This window comes from Vidua macroura, chromosome 20 (assembly GCF_024509145.1).
Source record: "Vidua macroura isolate BioBank_ID:100142 chromosome 20, ASM2450914v1, whole genome shotgun sequence".
NCBI lineage: Eukaryota > Metazoa > Chordata > Aves > Passeriformes > Viduidae > Vidua > Vidua macroura.
Genome location: NC_071590.1, coordinates 6,226,287 through 6,248,719, shown reverse-complemented (window position 1 = coordinate 6,248,719; position 22,433 = coordinate 6,226,287). Strand labels below are relative to the sequence as shown.

General features: G+C 40.4%; 2 protein-coding genes across 4 annotated transcripts in view; both read right to left on the bottom strand.

Annotated features, from left to right (window-relative positions):
• Window positions 1-450: 450 nt before the first annotated feature.
• Window positions 451-16,726, bottom strand: TPST1 (tyrosylprotein sulfotransferase 1). 3 transcript variants are annotated; one of them, XM_053995301.1, is made up of 6 exons: window positions 15,882-16,726; window positions 10,961-11,159; window positions 3,752-3,802; window positions 2,826-2,901; window positions 1,894-1,941; window positions 451-987 (listed from the first exon to the last, which is right to left on the bottom strand). In XM_053995301.1, the coding sequence occupies exons 1-4, from the start codon at window positions 16,724-16,726 to the stop codon at window positions 2,857-2,859; spliced, it is 1,140 nt and encodes a 379-aa protein (XP_053851276.1). In that variant the 3' UTR covers window positions 451-987; window positions 1,894-1,941; window positions 2,826-2,856. The 3 variants fall into 3 exon arrangements, with proteins under 3 accessions (XP_053851276.1, XP_053851277.1, XP_053851278.1); XM_053995302.1 differs by lacking the exon at window positions 2,826-2,901; XM_053995303.1 differs by lacking the exon at window positions 2,826-2,901 and having other exon boundaries at window positions 451-691.
• The window catches only part of CRCP (CGRP receptor component), a 41,892-nt gene continuing 36,185 nt past the window's right edge, over window positions 16,727-22,433 (bottom strand). Inside the window, exon 7 of the mRNA XM_053995307.1 lies at window positions 16,727-16,811. Within this exon, the coding sequence (XP_053851282.1) occupies window positions 16,750-16,811 (62 nt within the window). The 3' untranslated portion in view covers window positions 16,727-16,749. The remainder of the gene's footprint in view (window positions 16,812-22,433) is intronic.

Below are 22,433 nucleotides of genomic sequence, written 5' to 3'. Positions count from 1 at the left end.
GCACCGAGGGGAGCAGAAACTGAGCCACAACAACCGTCCCAAAAATCCCTTATGGAAATAATCATGTTCCACATTGTATCCTAAAGATCGAAACTTTAGGAGACAACTCACAGCAGCAGTTTCCCCCCAGCAGAGCATCTCTGAAAAAAAATTGCTTTTAAGGAACAAATTCAAGAGTCTAAAATTACCTACTTCTGTCTGCAGTAAACAAATCTCACGTTATGCCTCTCAGTGGGACACTCCAACTTACTCTTTCTTCATCACCCAGCTATTAAAAGCAAACAAAAAGCATTTAACTGCAAACCTTAAAATAAGATGCAAACCCAGGACATGAGATCATATCTTTCCTCACATCAATATCTTGAATTATAACTAACACATCAATATCTTGAATTATTTAAATCTTAAGTTGGAAGCAAGACCATTAATTAAGAAACAAATAAACAAAAATCACATTTAAAGCATTTATTTTGAAAAATAAAATACAAAAGATCATTGAATTGTAATTGTACATGTAATTTATCAACTTTTTTTTTTAAATAAAAGATATTTAACAATTTTCACATATGAATAAAACAAACCACTTTTCCACCAAGAATCTTTCAGGACAAGCACAGACCACTCTTGTAAGCTTTGTACATTTAAAACCAAACTGCTACAAGAAGCAAAAAAAATCTTTGAAGATGGAGCCCTGTAATTAAAACAGAGGAGCAATTTCAGAGACAGGCATTGCTTTTGCATTTTTAAAAACCTTAAAAAAATAGTTGTGCGAATGTAATGCAGTTCTACATTAACATCAGTGATTTTTTTTGTTTGTTTGTTTTTTAACAGGTTTACATGCGCTCACAACAGCAAAATTTGAAATAAAAACAGGATGAAAAAGAGGAGAGAACATTCTGAAGAGAGCAGGCCATGAGCAGCACACCTCTGATGCCAGGGGGACAAGCCTGAGGGATCATTCCCATGGAAAAGGCAGCAGCTGATCTTCTAAGGAAAAAGAAATAGAGTTATGTTGGAGCTTTCCTGGTAATATTCAGCTTTTTATCCTGCATTTAGGATTTACAAGTCGTGCAGAATGAAGAGGAGCCACCGTTGTCTCAGCAGGTGGAAAGTCACTGCCATGACAAATCCCATTCCTGTCAGGAATTCTCCATCCTTTATCATTGAGAGACTGCTTGCAGCACAGTGCAGAAAAAACATATATTGATTTTCCACTTCCATCCCAAACCCTGGTGACCCAGTGGGAAGTTATGCTGGGAAGTTCCCAGTTTGGCTTCTCAGAAAATGGGCAGCAGCTCCAGACAGAAATATTGCAGGTTGGATCCATTTTTCAGAGCTAAGTGGCAAAATGAGGTTGATGCTTTAGTTATTTTAAATTGACTGTGTGAAGGGATGATGGTTTCTCTATTGATTTCACAGTGAAGGTCTGTAATTCATCTCTGGGAAGATTTTAGAGCCATTATTTCTACACAGAGCAGTGCTTTTGGCTATATTTAGGGTGTTTATATTTATGGCCACGTAAGGATCTATTTTGGGGATATTTGTAGGGCACATTGCTTTGGGCTATTTTTAAACTGGATTTAAATTTTGCCATCTTTTGTTGTCAGGTCAGAAGATCTGATAGCAGAAAAATCCTGGATTAACACAGGATTATCATTCCTTAACTGGTCTGGAATTTACTCTGAAAATTTTGTTACTGTTTATTCAGTGACTAAAATGCAGCTTTTTGAAAATACTGGCTATGAGATGTTAAATCAAATATCACAAACCAGCTCATCTTTAGCAGTTTCCTTTTAAAAATATTTATCTTACCCATAGAGTTACAGAAGTTAAATAAAAATAATCTTGAATTAAGAACAAAAAATGAGCAGAACTGCAATGCTCTTTTATTACCTTCTGTGCAAGAAATGTCCCTTTTGTCTTCTATTCCATAGGTTCAGTCTGTCAAAAAAATAATTTAAATTAAATTAGCTATTTTACATTAGAGGACAAAAATATCAGTACCAATATCTGTTCTCCAAACCTTTGAGCTGTTTGGTTACATTATGTTAATACTAAAGGAGAACACTATCAGCATCAATTTGATCAGGTTTTTATGGTTTAAGGAATATTCTTTTACTCTTCCACAGTGCTTATTTTTGTCTTTTGGATGGTCTATCTTTGTTGTGGATAAATCTGTTCAGATTTTGGTAAATACTGTATTTAAACCAAGCTAATTGTATAAATTCACCTCCTGGAATTTAGCAGGAACCTCCCTATCCTATGGAGTGAAGAAGGAATTTATCAGTCAGAGTGGCCCAGGTTCTTTTGGGTACCCCAGGATAACTGAAAACCACAAACAGCATAATTTAACTGATACTGTATGCAAACAAGGATTTAAAGGATTGAACCCAGGATTTATTCAAAATCAAGGATATTTTTTGCTAGCCCACCATCTATACACAGTGTGCTCAATTCTGAAGGATCTCCCTGCATTTTCCATAAATCCCTGTCAGCAGTATTTCCTCTCCTGGTAAGGCACACCCTGTTCCTGCAGTTTCTTGTGGCTAATCCTGCAATCCCACCAGCAATCCCATGTGGAAGTGACCCCAGCAGGCTCCTGTGAATTCAGCAGCACACATGGAGCAGACACTCAGTGACAGGGACAATGCTGGCAGCAACAGGGCTGGGATGGTTCTCCAGAGCTGAGCAAAGCAGGAGCACTGAGTGATCCAAGCAGGCAAACAGCCAGGAAAAAGCCAAGCCCACGTTAGAGATCACACAAAGGCTGCTCAGAAAGATTTGGTGGCCACAGCAGGGTTATTTTCTGAAAACATGAAACACACACTACAGCTATGCCACTTCACTGATCCACGTTCATTTTATCTTGCCACGAGACTTCCTTTCTACTGTCTTCTTTGGCTGGAACAAAAGAAATCAGTTTTCCTTTTTAATCAAATCATTTTTATTTGAACAAACTGAGAAGTCAAAATGCTTTGTCTGTGGTAGATTTCTGGATATTTTTAACCTGTCCCATCCCTGGCAGTGTCCAAGGCCAGGCTGGACAGGGCTTGGAGCAACCTGGGCTAGTGGAAGGTGTCCTTTCCCATGGCAGGGGGTGGAAAAAAAATATTTTTAAGGTCCCTTCAACCCAAACCATTCTGGGATTTTATAATTCTGTGATATCCACAAGATCCAACAGTTTGAGAGCTTCACAGTAAGGGCTTTTCTTTTTGTTTTTTTGCAGATCCCTTAGGGAGCTGATGACAAAGAACAGCTTTTGGGGGGTACCAGATTGTGAATTTTCAGTAAAACCTGAAGTTCCATAGCACACTTGACTATTAAATCAACACCACCCCTATCCATGGCTGGGTTTGTTGACTTTGATAACTTCTCTATTTGTTTTTAAAATCTCTCAGTATTTATAACTTTGCCCTCTGGACTAGACTTGCTTTAAAACAAGATAACAAAAGATAAAGCTCCTCTACAAGTAATAAACTTTGCAGTTTGGTCCACAAAAGAGGCTCAGTTTTGCCTTCCATTTCACAGCAATATTCAGGCAGCTCAGGGTGACAAACACCACTCTTAACTCTGGAGTTACACATGGGTTCAGGAGAGGTTTGGGATGCTGAATTCGAGATTCCACCTCATGGATAATCAGCAAATCTCACCATCAATCAGAAAATCAAGCTCATGGAGAAGTGGTTTATAAAGGCTGTTTGATATCCTTTGCTGCTACACCCACAAAAACCAAATTAATTCAATACTGTACCTGTGGCACTTCTTTGAGGAAGTCAGGAAGCTGAAATTCACCTTTATAGACCTGGAAAAACAAAGAAACTTTTATACTACTCAAAGCCCTCATTCACTATTGTTTGAAATGCTGAAGAGCTTGTTAAGAGAAAGAGGAAAAAAAAAAAAAAAAGAAAGTTTTTATTTGTGTTGTTAGCATCCACTAATGTTAGAACATTAAATATTCTGGCAACATATTGTCTTCTCTCTAGAGGATAATTTTTAAAAGCTCTTTGCTTCTGAGAATAAACATTCCAAAGGGCAAAAAAAAAAATATATCCTGTTGTTTTTTTTTTTTTCCAAACCAGAAGTATACTTGAAGAGTTTTACCATCCTGTCTACTGAAGCATAAAGACTGATCATCCCAATGTCATGACTGTGCTCTTGTGTAATCATTTCAAAATAAAAATTAAAAAAGGGCACAAATCTATTTGGAATAATTCCCTAAAGCCAGGAAATGGGAATGGGGCTCCTCCAAACCTACTCAGAAAAGTTGCCTAAAGCCAGGAAATGGGAATGGGGCTCCTCCAAAGCCTTGCTCTGAGCTGCCCTCCCTGGTTTGCGTCACAGGAAGGAGCTCCAGGAAGGCAGGGGATGTTTATTACAATTTTCTCTGCTCTCCTATGTGCACATGGCCAGAACACAAAGCCATGCCCAGCTTGTCAATATTCTGCAGTGGCCTGGGACTGCAGCTGAGCCTGCTCTGAATTTCCTGCCCTGTTTCAGGGTTGGATTCCCATCCCAATCCATCCCTGGGATCCAAACCACCGGGTTTCACTGAGAGCAGGAATTCCTCCACACCCACATTGTGGCACTCTGATATTCCATGGTTTAGATAAAACAGGAACAGCTCTCATCTGTATTCAGGCAGGGGCCACTGGCATTCCCATGGGAACACTAAGGAAAGTCACCCTGGGCAGAAATTCAGTGTGTGGCTATTGGAGCCTTGCTCCACTATAAATATTTATAAATCAAGGTGAGAACTTCTCATTTTCTGCTTTTATCCAACGATTAAAATGCAGGTTGTGTCCCAGAGAACAGGAATGGAAGTTACAAAACAACACTGTCACAGCAAAAATGTTACAGAATAACCTCAGCAGGAGTCACAAGATAAATCAGGATTTTGTGCTAGGTGGTGCTGTTGTTGGAAGGAACAGACAGGAACCTTTACCTTTTCTGGGAATTCTTAAAACCAATTAATCCTGATGCTGACAGCACTTTGTGACTGATTCAGAACTAGAAGGACCAAACCAGAATCCTCCTCCTTTCCTTCTCCTGCAATTATGACACAGTCTAATTTTTATATTACACATCTCAATTTGTGTCTGCTCTAAAACCTTCACCTTTGCAGGAACAGCATTTACCCCTAACAAACACCTGACAGCAGACAGCCAAGATCAGCAATATTAAGAAGAATAATGGCACTGGAAAGCAAATGCTTTGAGGGTGTTTCATAATTATATTCACATGAAAATCTCAGCATTCACAGAGAACAATTTACCAAGGCAAATCCAAGCAGTGGCAGGCCCAAGATGAGGTTTAACACCAATTTTGGTTCAGAAGTGACATTACCTAAGGGCCGGTTTTGTCAAGAAGAGACTGCATAAAAACTGGTTTAAAGTAGTTCCAAAAACATAAATGTGCCCTTTTGAATCAAAACCTAGGGATCAACAACAATCCAGAAATTCTAAAAACAATGACTCCATCTGCAGCCAAAGAAATTAAAGAGGCTTCAGATTCCAAACTCTGTTCTGACCAATTTGTAAGTGTAGAACACATCACTCACAGTGGCACTAGAGAGACAGAAGCAGGATATTGGAATTATTTCCAGTCTAAGCAAGAATTCAGTAAAATTGAGGAGAAATGGGGTTTACCATCTCTAAGGGAATTATTTTGCAAGTCCAAATGGAATTCCAGAAGAGGGGGATCTGAAGCCTGTGTCAGTTTGTTGTTCAATGTTGGCAGTATTCAAGCTGTTCTATTAAAAAACCAAAACACATTCTTACAGCCAAACTGAATGGATATTATTCTCAAAAAGAGATCAGAAAACAAGTTTCACATCCAGTTGCCTGAGAAAACCCCTTTAAACACACAGGGAGAACTTCAGAACAGAAGTGTAACCTATAATTCTTTTTTATAGAAGATTAAAGCTTTTTTTTTTTCACCCACTTTCCTGTCTGCTTTGGAAAGAGTCCCATTATATTTGGTCAGTTCCAGTACACAAAAATAATGGGGTTTTTGGTGCAAAAGTCACCCTGCAACCAAGTGTGCTTGGGCTTGGTAAACTTTGAAACATCCAGGTTGCAGAGTATAAGGCTGTGGATGTTTAGTTGTAAAAGGAAAAAAAAAAAAAATCAATCAAATAAGTAACACTGTCAAAACCAGAGCTGAGCCCCTTTCTAGAACCACTCCACAGCACATGGAGTGCTCATCTTTCAGATTTTCCTGAACTTTTAAGGCAGCTTTAAAGGTTTACACAATTCTTCACCTCTATTGGACCTGCCAAGGAACAGCCATGTGAGATGTAAATGTTTACCCAGGAGGGACAACACAGAGAGCAGGATCTTACACAGGCCCAGCAATGTCTGCCCAAAGGCAGCTTGCAACCACACCTCAGTCTGCATTTTGGTTGGTAATAACTCTCTTTATGCATTATTAATCATTTATGCAGAGTTAAGGGGTTTGGGGGTTTGTTTTTCTTGTAAAAATGAGATAACAGAACCTCTGGAGAGAAATTATGCAGTTGGGAATCCACATGTTGGAAGAAACACCCACTAAAGGGAATATTAAACAAATTTCGAGGACACTGAGAAAGTCTGTGCTGCTGTGGTCACATGGAAGATGGAAGGACCCCCAAATTTTTGTTTTAAGTATCAGAGAAAACACCCACAAAGCCAAATGCCTTTATGATCAGGTTAATCAGTGAAATGGAGATGCAGGGCCCTGAGCAGCTGGGCATCCAAACACCTCTGACAGCACAATTACCCTCATCCCTTAGGATAAATACACTTTTTACCTTTATCAGAGATTGCTGCTGCCCTTAAAACCTCAAAGAGAAACTCTTGAAATCCTGCTTGTCATGGATGTTTTGACTTTGAACAGGAGATGGTTCCTCACAATGTAAACCAGGCATGAAACTGGAGTGAGTAAACTCTGTTTTCATCTCTAGGTGTTGCCATCAGCTGAACACAAAACACCTTTAGCTGGGCACAAACCAGAGCTGGAGAACAGCTTTGGGCTGTATTTGAACAGAGCTGCTGAAAACCATGGCTCCTTCTCTGGAATTCTGTAACTTCCACCTCTGGCTCTCTCCAGGACAGGGAGCACAACTCCATGAAGAAGTTAAAAGAACTTACTGGAGTGTGTATTCCAAGCATACAAATTTATTTAGTGGGAAGGATGTGCCAAAGAAAATCTGATGTAATTCATTACAGATGGGAGAGGAAACCACTGTGCCAACCATAACACAACAAAGCAGCTTCTCCTGGGCAGGAGGCAGAGCTCTGCAGCTGGGAGCTGCTCTCTCTCCTCTTCTGCTGAGTTCTGGCAAACTGAAATGCACTTTTACACCACCTCACAGAACTGATAAAGGACACATCACACACTGTTCTAATGAGGAGTGAAGCACTTTTGTATTTCACCCCATAGAGACTGGGCTACCAGCTCACACACAGCTTAATTATTTGCATTTTCTGCATAATACTGAAAACTTCATTTACTTCAGGATGTTGATTTCCTTTCTGTTCAGGATGTAGAACTTGTTAAAGCTCTAGGGGGGAACAACAAGTAATTATGTATCTTTAAGGAAGGGACCCTTGCAGTGATAAATTAACAGATCAGCAACAGGATTACAAGAAAACCACAACACATTCAGAGAAGGCAAAATCACCTCCTTGGAGAGGTCACGTGCAGAGAACAGCACAACCCTTGCCCTCTCTGCTTTGCATTCCTTAACTGAGACAAGAGAAACTGTCAGAAAAGAGAATATTCTCAGGCTTAACAGAAAACAGAACAACAAAAAGTTAATGGCTTTGTTAGTGAAAACATCAGAAAAATCTGCTGAACTCGTGGCTGGCCCAGTGCAGATCCTGTCAGAGAGGTTTCATTTCCTAGCAGGGCACTGGGAGAGCAACACAAGAAGAGGTGAAGCTTCCTTCATGCTCTGTTAGTTCCTCAAACAAAAGCAGGGATGTCAAAGTACAAATCCAGGTTGTTTCTTGTTGTTTTTGTGCTGTGCTGCAGGAGCACAGACACCAACCTCAGCGTTTTGGTGTCCTCCACGGGTAACAGGCAAGTGAAAAATCCAAATTTAGCAGAGAGCATTGCTTCCCTTGCATTACCTACAAGGAGATAGTATTTCTAATTTAAGCACTATCCTTTAGCTGGAGAAAATCATCATTTTGTCTCCAGACTGAAGAATAATAATAATTTTTTTAAAATTATATTTAAGCTGTACATATGGAAGTCACCAGCAGGGGACAGAAAAGGAGAAAAGAGGAATAAAGAACAGCACTTGAGTGCTCAGAAAGATTAGGAAAACTAATATTTTGCACCACACCAGCCATCTCTTTCCAGTTTTCTCCAGTATCAGCCCTTGGTTTAGGAATTTTTACACTGCTGGTTCTCACTTCATGATTAAGAGCAGCAGCTCTGAATTGCTGAGCATCATTTTCACTGTTAAGTGCAACTTGTGGTCTTTTCCAAGAAGGGACAGATTTTGCTCAGCTTTAGAAGTCTAAACTTTATCTGTTTTCAATGAATACAATTCAAGTTCTGTGTTCACTTCAAAGTCTTGGAGACTACAAATATAAATATAAATAATATATAAATATAAATAATATAAATAAAAATAAAATAAAGATAAAGAGAGCTGCTTCCAAACACAAAATGAGCCAATAAATGGCTACAAACAAGATCCAGATATTCTTAGTATGCACTGAAAAGCAATTCTGGAAAGATTTGCTTTGGCCAGCTTCATCCATGTTCAAGATATCCAGTACAAAACTCTGTGAAAGGCTATCCCAGGTGAAGAAATTTAAAGAAAGCAAGAGCAAAAGAAATGCTCCAGTGATTTACAAATTCACCAGCTCAGGGTACACAGGAACACATTTAACTTGCCAAGTGCCAGCTCCAAAAGGCTGGAAAAACCCAGATTTGTTTATTTTATCCATTTAAATAAATGCTTTTTTCTCCAGGCTGCAGCAGCAAGGAATAAATTAGCACAGGTTCCTGGAGGAGAAAGGAAACCCCACAAGAGCTGTTCCTGATGGGCCAAACTCACACACCAGAGTCTGAAACAGTTGGAAATCTTTATGTTGCTCTATTTTTAAAGAAATATTCTAAGTTTTGAAGATGAAACATCTTGAACTCTCTTGCTTTTAGCATTTATTCAGAACACATCCCTCATTTTATCTGTACAAACCACACATGCACATGGAATTTTGGCAAAGAACAAGTGACTAGAAAAATATATACTGGGTACTATAATAAACAAAATTAAAATGCTGTCTGGGGCTGTAAGTAAAGCTATTAAATTAAAATAGCAGCCAAAACATTAATGAGTGTTCCATATGTCTGCAGTATTTAGATCAGCTTCAGTTTTTAACAGCTGCTCCTAGTATCAGCAAACAAACAAATTCTCCTTCAAAGCAAACTTGGAAAAAGCATCAGTAAACCCTCAGCCTTTGAAATTAGGTTTTCGTTTCTTTACAGTTACTCCTGGCTTTGTTTGTTGCCTGAATTCCTCTCCTGTATTTTGAAATCAAATCCATTTCAAGAAGAGACAGAAATCCAGACAATTTTTACAGCTTGGCCTGAGCTTGCCCCACACAGGTGGAGGCCTCAGAAAGGTCAGCAGGCTGTAAAAACTTCTGTCAATTTTATCACTGAGACACAACCAATAAAATTTGCAATTTCTAGTACTGAACACTTATTTTAACTGAGTGCAGACAACTTCATTTGTTTGTGAGCCTTTTAAAACAGGGAACATATAAACTGTAATCAAAAAGAGAGGGTTACTTTTTCCATGCTGTGCTATCAGCCATGAATTTAAAAAATCAACCTGCCAGCCTTTAATACACTGATTATTGATTAATGACATTTTTTCTAAAAAGAAATAATGCAAGAGTGCTTAGGGACTCCACAAACCCCAATTCCTTTTCATTCCTATCTATCCCATCAGTATTCCAAGCAGGTTTTCAGGATCAGAAGGCTGGTGAAAGACAGTCCTTTTAAATTGTTTAATTCAACTTTTTTCCCTGATTACTTTGCTGCAGCAGAAAAAGTCACCTTCTTTTAATAAACTATGTCCAAAAAGAACAGCAGTAGAGTTATTAATTCTATTTCCAACAATGGTAATGAGTTTTTCAACAGATACCTCCAGGGATAAACAGCTCTAATAGCCCAACTACTCAAATTCCAACAACATTAAATTCAGATTCAAATCCTTAAGTTTAGGTTAATCAGCACCAGACTTCTCTCCATCTTTGGGTTGCTCTACAAAGAATTGGAAAATCAGACATTTTGATCATCGTGGGCTGTTTTCTATGGGTCATTTTTCAAACCCTACTGAGTACTTGGGGTGTAATTTTGTGACAGAGCTTCTGCCAAGCCTCATATATAAAAATCTGAGCTCATCCATCAAGTTTGAAACCAGACAAAAAAGCTTTTCCCACTGTTAATTATGACTCAGTCTAATTTTTATATTACACATCTCAATTTGTGTCTGCTCTAAAAACTTCACCTTTGCAGGAACAGCATTTACCCCTAACAAACACCTGACAGCAGACAGCCAAGATCAGCAATATTAAGAATAATGGCACTGGAAAGCAAATGCTTTGAGGGTGTTTCATATTATATTCACATGAAAATCTCAGCATTCACAGAGAACAATTTACCAAGGCAAATCCAAGCAGTGGCAGGCCCAAGATGAGGTTTAACACCAATTTTGGTTCAGAAGTGACATTAGCAGTTCCCCAGCTTTCTGGGCAGCTCTCAGGAGGTTCAGCTCCACACACCAAGGAGCACAGCTCAAGGCCCCAAAAGATTCATCCATTTTCCCCCAAAGAAAACACATTGTGAAGCAGCAAAAAGTGTCAGAAACAGATTCTAAAGCTCCAGACCAAACACAAGGCTCCTGCTGTAGAGGGCAAATCCATTCAGTCAATAATTAAACCCACAAAAGCCTTACCCTCCTCGTGTTTTCCACCACTTTCTGATCTGGCTTCCCATAATTGGGGGGGTTGGCATAGGGGTCGTAGCCCAGTTTGGCCAGCATGGGGGCAATCACTGGCATGTCCTGCAGGACATCAGCTGGGATCTTCCCAACCCACTTGGACAGGGCTTCCACATTCACTGGCTTGATCACCTGGTCAGTGGATCTTTCAACCCTGGGGAAGGAGAAAAAAACAATTAATATTTTCCATTCCAACCAATTATTCTTCAAGAGCATTAAGAACTTCAGCTTGTTTTGTTTGGGTATTTTTTTTTTCCCATTTTTCTTCTTTCCCTCTCAAAATTTCATGTTTTCTACAGAGTTGATGGGAAGTGAAGTTTTAATGAGAATAATTTGCACAATATTTGCAGATGCTGTCAGGTTTAGACCCTCACACTGTGCTGAAACAATTTCTTTATTCCATAAAAGCAGCAGAGAAAGCCCAGGAACTGATAAGTAAAAAGTAAACCCACATTTACATATAAATCTGTTCCCACTGGCACATTCCCACATCTGCTGTTTCATTGTCTAGGATGCATTAAAAGTTGTATTCTGAATTCCAATCCATGTGTTATTTCTTCTCACAGCCATTCTGTGGTTCATTTTTTTAAACTTGTTTAATAAAAGAGAGACCTGAAATGACAGAAAGCTACAAACTACAGAAATATTTTTCATAACCATTCCTTTGATTGTTTGGTCTTTAGACAGATCTTAAAGGCAAGTGCACAGTCAGTGTCATATTTAGAAAATCATTGATTTCTTGTTAATTTAAGCAACAGTCCTAATGTAATTTTTATTTCTGCTCTACTTTTGTGGTGTGTTTTATTTTTCCAGGGAAGAAATCTGGCACTGCTTTGTGCTGCCTTCATGATTGTAAAACACACAACTTCTTTACTGTGTTTATTCCTGGAACAGAGGTCAGGCTGAATAATTGAAAACTCCCTGAGTTTTTACTCTAAATAATTTAAAACTTTTTTCCTGACCTCAGAAAGAGTTTGGATGTTGTTGGATATATAAAAGGAATATTTCTGTCTGCCTCACAGCTGATGCTGAGCACACATCAGTCACCAGAGTTCACCTTGTTCCTCATTTTCACTCCTCAGCAGAGCTAAAATCCTCCCAGGAAGGAAATCAGTCATCCAATGCTGGAAGGTCAGTAAGGTGAAATAATTTAAATACAATCAACAAAAACAAACCAGACAGGGAAATGCTCATAAGGAAACTGTCTTGGCAAGCAGGGCCTTCAGATTTGTGTTTCATGGAAGCTGAAAAGGAGCTGACAAACAAAAATCCTCTAAAACAAGCCCAGCATTTTCAGCTTTATCCTCTTCAAGCATTAGCAGAGACTCAAAGCAAAGGCAGGATCTCAGAAGGGGATTTTGGGACCAGGGAGTTGTGACTAAATTTCAGCATTCTGAGGGTTGCTGGACTGAGCTCCTAAGTCTGGATGGAAAATTTAAAAGTTTAGGCAATGTTTTTTGTGATTTTTCTAATTAGAAGATGAGCATCTGACTCCACATTAAATTAGCAAGAACAGAGCTGCTAAAAATCGAGATTTAGAAGTTCAAAGCACCACACCAGGAGTCCAGATGTGGATTGGGACACTCAGGAAAAAATTATCACAAGGTGTTTGAAAAAGTAGGATTTATAGTCCTTAGAGCCAGCCAAGCCTAAAACCTCCTCACCAAAACTGCAAATTTTAAAATCAGGATGATACTGGGAGAAGCAGGTAATGACCTGGCTAAGAACTTGCTGGACCCCCCAAAAATGGGTGTTACAGATCAATTTGAACCTAAATTTGTCACATATGGATTCCCCACCCTGATGTCAAGTTTTAAATGTCTGTTTTGTCCCTCTGTCATTTTAATCTTTGCTGACAATGCCCTCAGCATGAAACATTTCCTGGTGATTGACAGCAGGGACTACATTTAGCTGCTCCCAAGGACTGATAAAAAATCCACTGCTCCACATTTGGTCTGGTTAAATCTTTCTCTGTGCTTTCAGTTAAGGTGGGAAGGAAAATAAAACAATTTGTGGGAAAGAAAATTAAAAAAACAATTCGTGGGAAAGATTCCTAAGATAAAGAACTTATGAGGACTGTGAGGGAAGATAGACTGGGGGCAGGAGGAAAGAAAAATGTAAAAATCCAAACAGAAAAACAAGGGAACACCAATTCTTGGGAAATTTGAGTATATGGCAGTGATTCCAGCTCTAGGAAGAGTTTCAGCTTTGGGAAGCACACAGGACTAAGCCCAAATAATTCTGCATCTGTACCAGAATCAAACGAGAGCTATGCACTAAATATAGTAAATTCTGAAGTAATTCTGCCTAGATAGCTATTTCCATAAAAAACCTAATAAAAATGGCTCTAGAGGGGTTGACATTTCTTTACATCAGTGGTCAGCACAGCTGCTTTCACTTAGGCAAATGCCAGAGCTCAATTAACAATCCTGGTTAGAGCATGGAGTCCATAATAATTCCTTCAACAGCCACGTTGGCAGGAACTTCAAACCACAGAAAATTCCCACTCCTACAAATCCTGCACTGCACATCCCTACAGCCCTTGCAGTGTTCCTGGATAAAAATCAAAATAAAGGGTGAGAAATACATTCTAAACATTTATTAGCAGGTAATAACATGGTTATAAAGATCTTTTAGTGACACTGTGATCTCATTCTCAAAACGTTTTTAAATATCTCAAGACAACAAAAAACTTGTCAGATTTCTTTTCAAAAAATACCTGCAACAATTAAAACATCTCCAGACATCTTAGGCTGGACCTGAGGCAGCAGCATGAATCTGAAGTGGATGCTGAGCCTGTCTCTAAGATCTGGAGATCTTTCAGGTGAGTGAGAGATGATTAAAGCAGGGGGCTCTGCTGGTTTCCAGAAGGTTTTACACAAAATCACAGCTGGGAATGTCAAACCCAGCAGGTTTGCAAGGAACTAGGGAATCAAACTGGGAAATCCCAAGCTTTCCCTGCACAATTTCAACTGGAATCCCATAACCACACAACACAGGCATTTCAGGTTTTGATATTCACTGGGGTTTCTGCAGCCCTTGAAAGCCTGAGTCACTGAAATCATTATCAAATCCTGCAACTGAAAACCAAATTTCACCACCTACTGTAAGGCTATTTGATTAGATTAACCCACCCCAGACATAACACCCATTTCTCGTTTTCCACCATTGCCAGAGCCTCCTGAAATCAGACAATTGTTTCCCCAGATCATCTCCTGAGAGATAATAAAGGCATAAAGAACTCTGGGACCAGACTGAACTGAGGGTCACAAGAACATGTCCAAACTCTTTTGTCTTAAAAGTGAAGGTTTTACTAAAAAAATGAACACATTTGACTTTGTTCAAGCCATTTTCTTAATTTTTAGGAACAAATATTCTCAACTCCTCACACCCCATTCCACCAGATTTAATAATAAATTTTAATAAGAATTCAGTAAGGTTATTGAGTTTTATAGCATAAAGGTCCATCAATTTTTAAAAACACCAATCTGGAAGCTGTAAAGCAGTAATATTTTACTAGAAATGGGATTATACAGTTATTTTTTACAAGACACTTTCGTTACCTCCACTCAGGTGCTGCAGAAGCAGCAACAAACCCCAGGAATTAGGGAGAAGTTCCCATGTGGATCAGGTTCCAGGGAGGTCTCACAGTGCCCTGCTTCAGGTTAACATTTCCACGTTTTCAACCTGCTACTGAACAACTCTGCCAAAAAAAAGGGATGAGATCCCATCCTGATAACCCTGGGAACAGTGGAGGCTGTTTCTTCAGTGGGAATGGTGATGTGAAACCTTCACAGGGCAAATATCTAATTGTTAGCTGAGTTTAAAGTCCTCTTTGTAATCACTGATAATAATTTTAGATTTGTTTTAAATCAAATGCCCTTACAATATATTAGAAAATCCACAGCTGTGTTCCTAGGCATTAAATAAAGGAAATATCCCCATTTTTATTTCTCAAAACTGGAGTTTAAATAAATAGAATTTCTGTAACAGTCTGTGTGTGCTTGCTGTGCAGGGTGCCTCTCACTCAGAAGCAATTGGCCAGTGCTGAATATTCCAGATCCAGGAGCTGAGTAATTTATCTGGGCAGGCCTTGCTGCTGGAATAGGGCTTCTAATTCAGGATTTTAAAAATTAAACTGGTGGATTCAAAAATAAGAGGAGTGTCAAAAATTGACATTTTTCTCTCTCAATGTAAAGATGGACCAGCTTCTGTATTTCAGCTGTGAACAGTGGCAAAGAAACCAGAGTAGTTTAACCAGAGAATAAATCAGATTATCTCTTAACAACACCCATCTAGTTTCCTAAGCAGAGCTGAATTTTGGATTCTGAAAGCAGCTGAATCAGGTGCACAGATGGCCCAACAAAATAGTGAAAGATCTGCTTACAACAAGGTTACTTTTCATCAGAATGCCTGTCATTTTGGGAGCACATGCCAGGAGAAAAGCTGCCAGCTCTGCTTTCTATTGTCTTGGAGCAGTTTCTCCAGTTTCCTGGAAGAGGAAGTTCTTGGCAAACTCAGCTCCGAGGCCATTCTTGCACTGACAACAATATTGTTGCTGAAATCAAATGGGTGATGTGGCTAGGATGGGTGACACCAGTCTAGATAAAACAGCTCAGGTTTATTTAGGGGCACAGAGAAAAGCAAAGCTGATACCAGATATTCAAATTCATCTCAGCCTTGACCATTAAAAGTTTGTTCACATTACACACATAACCAATCTGAGATTGCAAACTGTTAATTAGCAATGACTTATTTTCAAGATGCATCATAAATCAGCTGCCCGAGGGAGAAACTGAAACCAAGCTGTGATTTTTATATACCAAATGCACTATTTTAGAACAGCACAAGGTGAAGGATGAAGGCTCATACTCACTTGGAAAGAGAAACCCCCCCTGCTTTTCCAATCATCTCCTCATGGTGCAGCACTGCCTGGTTCCATGGGATGTGCAGGAACTTGAGGAGAGTCCTCATCCACCTCTCAGGGTGCAGCACCAGCTGCTCATAGTGCACCAGCATGCACCTCTGGAAGCCCACCTCCATGCACTGGTTGTACATGGTTTCTATGGCCCTGTTCCACTTGCTCAGGCAGTCCCTGTAGCTGTTCAGGTCAAAGCCAGCTATCGTCACCTTCCTGGAGATCATGGAGTGCACAGAGGCACGGCCATCCCGCACCATCAGCAGGAATTTGGCGTTGGGGAAAATCCTGGCGAGGTAAGTTAAGGATTTTAAAGCAAAGGGATCCTTGTTGCACAAGTAGGGAGCGGGCTCGCCGTGCTTGACGATGATCTCCAGCAGAAAGGCCTGCATGGCCGAGTCCAGCACCTCATCCGTGACCCCGGCCTCGTCCAGGCGGATTTTCTCCTTGCTGGACCTGGCCCACATCTGCTTCACCGCCAGGATCCTGGGGATCACCCTGGTCTCCTCCCCGCAGCGGATCTCGGGGTGCGCGTCCAGCATGGCGCGCATCAGCGTGGTGCCGCTGCGGGGCACGCCCCCGATGAAGATCAGGGGCATGTCCTTGCTGTAGGGCAGGCTCCCGTTGGCACTGCCACCGGGCGCTGTCCTCAGCGTGGCCCCGGCGCCGTCGCCCCGCGGGGGCTGCCCGCGCTCCTCCATGCGGTGGTGGCACTCCATGGCGTGCTGGCCCAGGTAGAACACGGTCGCCGAGCTGATCACCAGGCACGCCAGCAGCAGGTTCTGCTTCAGCTTCCCGACCATCTTGGGCAGCAAAAAGACACCTCCTACTCCAAGTTATCCTCTAGTTCACGTGCCATGGGAATCCTAATCCCAAATAAATTAAGGTCTGGCAAGTGAAGAAGAAAAAAAAAAATCAGACATTTTTTTTTACAATAAGTTACTTTTCCAAGAGATGAGACAAGAGTCAGTCTGAAACCCCAAAATACCCAAAATAAAAGCAAGGTTTCTCATTATTTCTTTTTCATTCAGCTTCATAAAATTGCATTATTCAAAAGTAATTTTCATTTCTAGAGATGAGAAGAAAAAAAATTTAGATGATTTCTAGACACGCATAAGAGTCTGAACAAAACTTTTAGCTAGAAAACAGTTTCAAAATCTGTCTGTTGAATTCCATTTCCAAGAAGGACTAAGAGCAAGCCATGTTTTATAGGGAATATCACAGATTATATCAAACACTGTCTTCGACAAATCTTTACTCTGCTGCTGGATGACTCCGGCTGTATCTTTATTTTTCCCTTTTCCAACAGTTAATGTAGAGGCAATCATTTACCTGTGTTCTGCAGTTCACCTGCTTTGGGTTTTCAGATCAGCTGGGCTGAAAACTGACTATGCTTCCCAAAACTCCAATGAAATTAGTACTCTACTGGAATTTTAAGGAAGATCTGGCTGTTCAGGGTTGGAATAGTTCACTGAGCACTCAGAATCACAGATGCTTTTAATTGGGAGGAGCTCCAAGCACAGAGGCAGTGCCAACATTTTAAATGATTGGCTTCCTCCAGGCTTTTCCATCTCTGGCAGCACTGCAGGACCCATCCCTGAGTGCACAGGACCCTTCTGCCTGCTCCCTGTTTCCCTCCAAAGCATCATCCTCTTCACCTTTTCCTCCTAAACTCCAGCTGTTGACTCAGAAATGGCTGATTTGAGGGGGCTCTCCAGCCCTGTGCCTGTTCTATGGGAAGGTGCAGGCAGAGGGCAGAATTCCCATCAGCAGTGGGGAAAAGCAGGGAATTCCTCCTGCAGGGATCTGTCACAGCAGGGCTTTTCTCTGCCAGGGCATCCAAGAGAGGGCTTTGCCCTTCACGTTAACAAAGCTTATTCCAATCAACAGCTGTCACAATACTCCACTCAAAGTTCAGCTTTTAGTTTCTGTTACCAAAATTAAACTCAAATGTAACTCAAAGATTAATTCCCTTCTTTTCCTGTGAAGTGGCCAACAGTCTCTGGCCAGAACACCACTCACAGGAACAATTCATCCTCTGTGAAAAGTTTCATTCTACTCACATACCTCTCCTTGCTTTAACTGGACCTTAAATATCTGAGCATAAAAAAAAAATATCTCTCAAATTCCCAGAAATTTAAGTGGAGGTCATCTGAACAGTGCTCAAAAAGTAAGGAAAATAAATCATGCAGTTCATATTTCCATAGCACCAAAAATCAAAGTTTCTCTTCTGAAAGATTCAGCATGCAGACCTAACTTGAAATTAGGGAAGGGGAAATTGTTCTGCTGAAAACTAACAAATAATACAGAATCTTTAAAAATTCTTTAGATACAGTACCCACTGGAGAGAAGAGTTAACACAAATGAAAGAGCATTTCAGTACAGAGCACACAAGACCTACAAATATTTACACTTCCTCCAATCCCTACCGTTTGAGCAAATGCCACAAAACTAATTTCCTCAGGAAGGAAAAAAAAAAATCCTCCACAAAAACCTTCATCTTCCAAACTAAAACCTACTTGTTGAAGATACACCAACATTCCCCAAATGCAGAAGTTAGGTAGGTGAACACTGGAGAAAAGCATATCAAGATCAAATTGAAGATTTATATTAGAGTATCAGTTCAACCAAAATAAAATAAACCCAGCTTTAACAACAAACTGAAGAACTCTCAGTATTGGAGGGAAGCTGGTGATTGAAGGCTGAAACATTTAATTTAATTTTAAGCAAGTGATGACTCCCTCTGGGCACAATTCCAGCTGTGAAGTCCATTAATGCTGCACACTGTGAGGAGGTTTCCTAAATTTCTGTGAGTATTGACTCACCTACACCTCCAAAATCCCAGCCATGTGACAAAAACCCCATATCAGTCACCCACAAACACTTTCATTTGATGCAGTTCAAACTTTGGGAAGTTCAAAGTTGCCAAAGGCTGCAAGACCATAAAGAATCAGGATTTAACTGTCCTACAACCTTCTGTCCTGTTTTTTTACCTGGAAGCAATACCTGGAACATGCACTGCCATAAAGACCAGGGCTTTGTGTGTCAGGAACAGCTCCTCTCACAAAATTCATTTATTCTCCAAGCCAGCAAACTCCCTTCTGTGCCTGAAGTTCCAAGGAAAGCTCTTTGGGATAAGGATGACATATGAAAGTTGCTGCCCTTCTGCAAACAAACCCCACCTTCCCTCCTCCCCATGAGTAAGTGCTCTGGAGTACATCTGTCAGCCTGAAGGGTTATAAAAGTTATTATTGCTCTGCTGTTAACAGGAATTAAATTGACAGCCTTTCAAAATCACAGCAGGGCAATCAGCAAGCCCTCTGAGCTTTGAAATATTGTGGGTTTTTTACCTGAGAAGAGCAAAGTGCCACTCACCTTACAAGCACAGACAGATTTTATTTTAAAAATCCCAAAACAAGCCCCACAATCATCCAAACAAACACAGCCCCCTCACACAAAACCTAAGCTGAGCAAGTCCTAGAAGACTACAACAGTAGAGAGGCCTTTGGCAGCGAGTTTTAAGTGCCAGGACAAAAAACAATTCCCAGAAAAATTTATGTGGAACTCAAAAAAAAAGAAAAAAAAAAAAGATTTAGTATCTACAAGTTTCATCACAAGACAGTGCAGCCAGCAGAATTGTCTGTAAGTGAATTTTCTGCCCAGAAAAGTCAGGCCTATGAGTCAGCCTCAGATGATGTTAGCACAGCAGAACTCGCTGCACTGCTTTGTTTCCTTCTCCTGCACACAATTCATCCTCCTGCCCTCCCCTCCACGCAGCAGGTCAAGACCTTTTTCCTCAAGTTCATCCAAAAAATGTTGAAAATTTTTAGCTTGGTCAAGAGGCAAGTCATCCATTTGTATGTCATGCTAGTTTGGGGTTTGTTGGTGTTTCAAACGTCCCCTGCAGAGGAATAGAAGCTGCTCCATTCCCAGGCTGGAAGGAGGAACCCTCTGGAGCTCCAGAGCTCAGCCTTTCACTGTGGAGCTGCAAAGGGAGCACCTCCCTTCTGTTCAAGCAGAGCTTTTCCAGGGCTAATCTGAGAGGGCAGTGACAGTGGCATCATGCATCCCAAAATAAAACACAACCCCAGATTATATATAGCATTTTTCAGTGATTAACTTGTCCTCTGATTCCATGGCCTGAACTCCTGGCTCACAATCTGACCATCAGATCTCCTTCTAGGAAGAGCACAGCTTAGATTTTATGGGATTTTTTTTAAGAGGATTTGTTCCTGATTTTGTTCCTGATTTGTTCCAAGTGCAGTGAGCAACTTCCCTTACAGTTCCCACTGCAGGAACCACAGAAATGTTTTCACACATTTGCATTCCCTTGAACTTAGGCATTTCTGATGGGTTGGTTTAAATGTAAAGCTCTGAAAAATGTAAAGGGCCAGAGTTTGAGCTCAGCTCTTCTGGGAGGAAAGGTCACACTCAGCTCTGTGTCAACAGGGCATGAGGCTCCACAGGCATCCTCAAAACAAAAAGCCAATAAAAAGGAGTTTTTGTGCCAGAAAATAGGAGCAAGAGAGAAGCAGGGAAAAAGTTCATATAACTGGAAAGTTGTCTTTCCTCTCATGTCTTCCTACCATGTTCCTATGATTCCTTTTCCTCTTCAGGAGAGCTGCTCAATCCCTGATTCTCTGGGGCTATGACAACAACCCCTCCCCACCCAGGCTTTATGGAGCAGGCTCCAAAATACACCCTGCAGAATCAGAAGATTCTGATGCACAGCCTGACTACTAAACCCAAAACTACAAAGGAAATTCATTTTACAGTGGCTAAATTGAATGGGAAAATATCCCAAAGTGCTGTTATCCATTGTCATTCTCCTGCAGAAGGAGAAATGAAAATGCTGTTAGGACTGAAAAAAAGTAAATGTCAACTCTATATGTTTCTTCCCTGCCTCTTCCTGCACCTTTCACTTTTTCTCTCTTAAAATAAATACTGGAAATGCAGCAGATACTGGGAATTCTCGAGAGTCACCCTCAAAACAATACACATTTAGAAAGTGGAGAGTTATTTCTTAGAGAAACATCTACCCTAAGCTCTTTCAGCATCCCTAAATGAAAGCTTAAGGAAGGAATCCCATCAAAGTTTCCCCTCAAGGAGCTGTTTGAGTGTGCTCACCACAGATGATTGCACAGGATAATGCCAGAGCACAACACCAGGGAACAGCACTGAAACATCCCCAGAGCACCACTGCCACAGGCACCCAAACCATCAGAGCCTCGTTTAGCAGCCTGCTCCCAACACTGTTTGAGTATTCAGGAAGCATTTTGATCCCTCTGCACAATCACCTCAATGAATCCCCCAAAACTGGATCTGTGTTACCGTCAGTCACGGATCAGAATCTGCACGAGGAAGCAAATCCCAAGCAAAAACCTCAAAGCTGAAAATCAAAATCAAGAAGTCTTGAGTTGCAAGTCCATCTTGAGCTATTTAAGCCCTCGTGGCCTTCAAACCCTGCAGCTGTTTGCCCCAGATTTCTCCTCCCATTAATCCTAGAGTAAAAAAAAAAAAAAAAAAGATGATAAAATAGAAGGAGTAATTTTTATTCACCTCCACAAAGAAACAAGGAGTCCACAAATAAATAAGGAGTAAATCAGCTGGCATGAAAACATCTGGAATGAAAGACAGGCAACTCCTAGAATGACAGAACAAAGTTGGACAGGATTAATATCAGGGACTGCAGATGTGAGAACAACTCTCCCTTACAGCCCACACTGCAGGAACCACAGAAGTGTTGGTCACACATCTGCATTCCTTGAACCTACATTTTTTGGCTTTTCTTTTTTTTTTTTTTTCTTTTAATCTAAAGCCCTGAAAAAATTTAAAACATCAAATTAACCTTCACTGGCACAGACTGAAGAATCCGAAGTTTTCCATAGCAACTATATAATAATGTCATTATTCCTGTTACAACCACATTATACAGAGTGTAAAAAAAAAAAAAAAAAAAAAAAAAGCTCATACTTATGCACTTCAGTTTTGTTACCCAAGCACTCAAAATTCAACACTTTTAGGTTTTTCAACATCTAAGGCCTCTAAAATTACTTTAAAAAACACATAATTAAAAAGATCTGCTTCAAATGAAAGGAAATATCTTTATCCACTCTGCTCTACTTACATCTCTAACATATATAGCAAATTACCAGGATTTGCACAGAAAATGGTCAAAAAAGAGCTACCAACATGCTCCTGGTCATGCAAAAACAAACAGTATTCGTTAATTTCTACAGTTCCTGCTGGAGGACAATTCAACAACAGGAATTTTACTGGCGACACACAGAGGCTTCGAGCTCTTTAAAGTTACACGTAAAAGAAGAAAAAAGGAGAAAAGAGAGGGAAAATCTCACACTGAGAGCAGATGAGCTCCTGCCCTGAGCATTTCTCTGTGCTCTCAGCGCTCCGTTCTACACTGAGGCACTGCGGAGAATCAAACTCCTCAGTAACAGCAAAAACACCCAGAGCCACCACAATTCGCACAAAACCAAAACGCAAATCGCAACG

Excerpts from the sequence above, each read along its gene's own strand:
- TPST1 (XM_053995301.1), bottom strand. The coding sequence starts at position 16,726 with ATGGTCGGGAAGCTGAAGCAGAACCTGCTGCTGGCGTGCCTGGTGATC. Across the intron at positions 3,803-10,960 it reads TGGTGGAAAACACGAGGAGG|GTCTATAAAGGTGAATTTCA; the intron begins GTAAGGCTTTTG and ends TTGTTTTTCCAG. Across the intron at positions 2,902-3,751 it reads TCCTCAAAGAAGTGCCACAG|CCAAAGAAGACAGTAGAAAG; the intron begins GTACAGTATTGA and ends CTTTTGTTCCAG.